We start from the raw sequence: 5,318 nt of genomic DNA, 5'->3' as shown, positions 1-5,318 counted from the left end.
TTTTTGAAAATGTAACAATGAAATAAATTATACTCTTCAATAGAGTTATTTCTTTTTTTGGCCAATCAATATTTTATAGGTTGAAGATAAGTCAAATCAATATTTCATAGATTACTGTCCAAAGGCTAAGGGAATTATTACCTTATTAGGAGCATTAAGTCCATCATAACAGTGAAATAAACTATTAGCTTTGCTTGGTCCAGTCTCTCATTTTTATATAATTAAAGATTATTAATTTAATATGTACACAATCAATTCATAGATAAAATTATAAAAATAAGGTAAAAAACACGATATTCATTATTACAAGAAGAGAAATTTTATATTTTGAAATTATATATATCATTAAAGAGGTGAATCGGTTGATTTTATTTATGTTATTTGCTCGAAATTTTGCTGAATATGAACAAGAAATGGCTTTGCAAGAGACTCGCTACTCCTTCAATTTACGCATAAAGCAATACTTGAAGTCTCAAGTAAGAAAAAAAAATGTTTACTGTTACCAAAGAAAAGAATATGCATTAGAAAGAGAGATAAAAGAAGCTTTTGGTATTGTCTCCATAAACCAGGCAAAAAGCAGAAGATGGTTTTGTCTGCAGAATACTCTCTATCTTTACATTTCGGTCCAAGATAAAATTTCATTATTGAATGGTATATAGAGTGAGGTGCATCTTGCTAGTTGCTAGAGTAATGAATTTATAATTAAATTTCCCAAAAAGAAAAACAATGGGTTCTCTTTAGTTTGGTCATACCCAATATCTTTGTTGGTGATTTAAGATGACAAGTCCCTCAAATGGGCTTGGGCTTTTAGGCCGAGTCCATGTCCATCCATCTGAGTTGCAGTTTTAGTGTGATGAATTCGAGTTTATTGTTTACACCTAATAAAGAGGTGGAAGAGAGGAAGCAAAAGTAATCAAATCAAAGAAGAATAGTGAATGGAGAAGATCAAGGCGAAAAGCAAAAAGTTAAGACATAGAGTTAAAAGGATATGAATGGCATCGGCTTCAATCATCTCTCAGCGTGATTTGATTAAGACAACCATATTTGGACAAAATAAAGTAAAGATTTAATTAATTAGGCTGATGATTTCTATAGGTGTTAGCAATAGCCGGTAGTTTAGCCAATAAACGTGGAATTGTGTCCAATCCAGGATGTTTCTTTATTGGTCATAGTAAAGGGAACAGCAACATCTACAAAAGCGGGGGAAAAAAACGAAAGGGGTCTTTGAACAAAATCACAAGTGCTTTATACAAATATTGCCATTACTCTGAATCTAGAATGACCAATAGGCCAAAATCCCGGTGAACTTGCAGCAGTCAGACCATCTTTGGACTCATTTTTTGCCTCAAAACACATTATCTCTTCCTCTTGAAATGATGACAATTTGTGTAAATTTATCCTAGTAGGATGCTCAAGTTGTTTCCACTTCTCTAAGGCCTGCTGCTACCCTCTACACAATCTAATCTGACAGAGATAATCAGAGATACTATTCTTTTGTTGAAAGAAATTTCCGAAAAACTAATAACATTTGTCCAACTCTTCCCAAGCTACCTCTATCACCTTTACATAGAGTCAGAAAACTGTACAGGCTGCTGGTATATCAAGCTTCTGCAAAAACAGTTGAAATATAGGAATATTTACACTCTTGGCATTGAAAGCTTCAATCACACTTCATATGGTATTCATACCAGATATACTGGTCTGCGTCAATCATGTTTATGTGGAGCTTATGCACACACTAAACTTCGAAATTAAAAAGTTTTCCCCTGAGTTTTCATTTTTGTTAAATCTTTGAATTGGCCTAATTGAAACAAATTTACTTTCTAGTATAGGCCTGGTAACGATCAGTGTGCGAACTAAGTGGATAGCATGTTAACTTAATAGAGGCTTCTCTGGATCGAACTCACTTTCCAGGCCATTCCCATCCGAGAAAACTTCTTTTCCTTTAGCCCACAAGACGAAGTAGAGACCGGTGAACATGAGGAACATTCCAGCAAGGCTGCATCGAAAGAGTGATTTAATAGAATACTGAAGAAACTACTTGGGAACTTACAAGCGGAATTGATGAATCCGTAGTTTACCTTCCTAATGAAATTGTCTCCCCTAAAGTAACAAAAGAGAGAATGACTGAGATGACTGTTCCAATGGGGCTGAACATTGAGACAAGAACCGGTCCCCTCTTCCTCATTGCCCATCCGTTGAAGCTTACACATGCTCCGCCCACAGTACCTCCCTGCACATCCAAATTTTAATGAATAGATCAGTGAAAAGAGGCTGCATTCAGTGTCTTCAATGGATAATGGGTCTTGCACTTCCTGGCCTTGAAAAAGCTGAAAATGTAAAGCAAGAATTGATGTGCTTACTGGCATTTTCTAACTTGTTTGAATATGCATTAGCATTTTGTTTTCTTGGAGTGAACATTGTACATTTTTTTTTTGCCTGTTACAACTTTACCATGTAACCATAATGGAAAAGATTCTAGTTTCTTCTATTTCTTGATATCATAGTTTCATGAACTTGTTCAAACCCCAAAATTCTCAAGCAGCATGCAGTTCAGGAGAGCGCTACATTTTGCATCTAGATTACGGTTGGAATTCCTTGGCCATTTAGGGCACGAATAAGCAACTTCACAATTACTGGGACTTGGAAAAGCAGTATTAGTTAACTTTAGTATATGAGATTATTCAAAAAAAGGACAGAGTTGCATACCAGTAGAGAAAAGGCGATTAGGTCCTTAACGCTAACAAGGGGCCAACCCAATTTTAATTGATGATCTTCGACCAGCTGCACCATTGCAGTTATAATCACTCCAATTAATGATGTTATGGCACACAAAGACATCGGAGCAGGAAAGTCACCCAATGTTGTCGCCTGTAAAACACAACATCTTAGGGAAAGGAAAAAAACAAAAGAAGAAATATTCAATACAATGCCTCCTATATATTTTGTTTTTCCAGAGTACCTGCAAGACTACGTTGCTGGATAGAACCAATACCGCTGCCATGAGGTACATGCAACCGATGATTTTATTTTTGTCGAAAACGACATCGTCAGTCGGAGGAGCTATAATCCTTGCATCTTTTGATGAGACAGCGCTCTGCATTAAGCTCATTGTAAGGGCACCTACCACACACATCAATGTGCCTACAATCTTTACTTTACCGTATAGGCAACTTAGAGCAACTTTTTCTAGCCTGCACCCGCATTGCAAGATTCATCATTGGGTTTTCCTTACTAATTGATCGTACATCTACTTTATAAAAAAAAAAAGAAAAGAAAGGAAAGGATACTGAATATGACACCTGCAAGTCCAAGCAATTATGAAGATAAGGCCTGGAGCAAGGTTTGGCATGGCTGTTGCCATTGCTGGTGAAGTTAGATTAATCCCCTTGAGGAATAGGCATTGGAACAGAGTAACTCTGAAAGAAAGAGAACCAATATAAAATACTCTCTTACTACTACTATGTCATCTTTTCATTCCTCTTGCTTAGTTGTTTTCCTCTTTTTCAATTGGCACTTCATCATGGTTTTCTGTCGTCATCGCCTTTTGACTTTCAATTATCAAAGAGTGCAAGAAGGAGCAGTTGCTTAACTCACACACTAAAGGAAGGTAGGTGGAGATTTTGAGCATAAATTTTAAGTTAAATCCTTATAATCTCTCTCATAAAATAAAGAGTAAAAAAAGAAGTGCAGTTTCCTTCTGCCGGAAAGGATTGTGATCAAGGAATTGTCTTCCAAATTATGTTACCAAATTGTATCATTTTTCTTTTACTTGGGAAAGTTTATTTCATGATTGATGCAATATGCACTAAAAATTAAATTTCAATATCAATTTTTGGAGAGAAATATAAAAGAAAAAAAGTAAAAGAAAGGAGGATTAAAGGCCAAGGAATATCCAGTAGAAATTAACAATAATGATAGAAATTCAAATAAGAATAAAAAAAAAAAAGAGAGCGAAAGGCATTCTACCTTGTGTTTCCGAAAGGAAAAATGAAAATGAAAAATTATCCTTACCCTCCGAAGGAGATCAAAACCAGCTGAGTTATAAACTTCAAGGTCAATTGTTTGGGCCATTTGCTCCTGCAAAATGAACATTAAACCTTCACCAAACTTTCATGGCTGAGCAACTTCGGAGTCTCCAGGAAGAAAAAAAAGACAGAAAAGATAAAAGTGAGGGCAGAAATTACCTTTCAAAATAAACAGCAAAAGGAGTGAGAATAATGAAGGTGGAAAGGGTGAAGAAAATAATAATGGTGAAAGGGCTGAGGCCAAGGGACATAAGATAACCAAGTAAAAGTGAGTTCCCTGCATACACAAATTGCACCCCTACCAATCCTCCAATTATCGCCACATCTTCAAGGATATCTCTCTTGATGTACACCACCATCTTAGTTTCCCACACTTTCTTTCCGTCCAAACAGTACAAAACGAAAAGATGAAAGAACAGATATATAACCTTCTTCCTTCCCTCCAAAACAAACAGATGATCAAACTCTCTTCTTTTTCCCACTTCTTCTAACTTTTTCTTTCTTTCTTGTGCTTGTTTTACATGTCTGTTCCTGATCCTACATCAAATTCCTGACTTTGTTCTCTCAACTTTCGGTTTTGGGTTATGCAATCGTACCCGAAGGCAGCCATCTTCTTCTTTGTTCACTTTTTCTTTATTTGTTTTTATTGGTCATCGGTCTCTCCCCTTTGGACTTAGCTAACTTTAATGAGGCTTCTCCTACCAGTCTTCTCCAGATTATTCGCAAGAGGTTGGTATATACAAAGGGTGGATAGCTTTGTCCAACTGCTCTTCTCTTTCTCTCTTATTATAGCTTTGTTTATCACATAGAAAAATTTGGCTCCCTAGATTTTATCTCTTGTAACAATTCTGTTCTCTGAAACTCCCTGTTTAGATTTCGTTACACCATTTTTGGAGCTGGCTTTCCGGGGTTCCTTTATAATCTTGACTAAATATTTGTCCAATTATCCCCCTCCACAAATCAAAATCAAAGAAAACTTGTCCAATCCATCTTAACTTAGCAACTAAACAGTGGCAAAGTGTACTAAGTATTTGGAGCTTATTCTTGAAAAATCTAAGAATAATTAAGGGAAAATAAGAACAAATGGGAGCTTTAAGGAATGCAAAGGACAGAACTGCACGTGAAGTACACATGAATTGAGCATTGATAAAAGTGAGGAAGAATATTTGAAGTTTGAAATTTGAAGGTGGGCTGCCACATGTAAGGCGTGACACAGCCACCTGTAGGATGACTTTGCCTAGAAATAAGCAACCGCTCCATATCAATTACACGCAACAGCCCAAGTCTGTC

General features: G+C 36.2%; 1 protein-coding gene across 2 annotated transcripts; it reads right to left on the bottom strand.

Moving 5' to 3' along the window:
• LOC18606251 (WAT1-related protein At5g47470) lies at window positions 1,205-4,971 on the bottom strand. Of its 2 annotated transcripts, XM_007039766.2 has the most exons (8): window positions 4,188-4,971; window positions 4,015-4,080; window positions 3,303-3,419; window positions 2,963-3,194; window positions 2,710-2,871; window positions 2,082-2,233; window positions 1,908-1,999; window positions 1,205-1,608 (listed from the first exon to the last, which is right to left on the bottom strand). In XM_007039766.2, exons 1-8 carry the CDS (start codon window positions 4,385-4,387, stop codon window positions 1,601-1,603), a joined length of 1,029 nt encoding a protein of 342 aa, XP_007039828.2. In that variant the 5' UTR covers window positions 4,388-4,971; the 3' UTR covers window positions 1,205-1,600. The 2 variants fall into 2 exon arrangements, with proteins under 2 accessions (XP_007039828.2, XP_017972196.1); XM_018116707.1 differs by lacking the exon at window positions 1,205-1,608 and having other exon boundaries at window positions 1,652-1,999; window positions 4,188-4,957.

Source organism: Theobroma cacao, chromosome 3, assembly GCF_000208745.1.
Source record: "Theobroma cacao cultivar B97-61/B2 chromosome 3, Criollo_cocoa_genome_V2, whole genome shotgun sequence".
In the NCBI taxonomy this organism is placed as follows: domain Eukaryota; kingdom Viridiplantae; phylum Streptophyta; class Magnoliopsida; order Malvales; family Malvaceae; genus Theobroma; species Theobroma cacao.
This window is presented reverse-complemented; position numbering and strand designations above follow the sequence as displayed.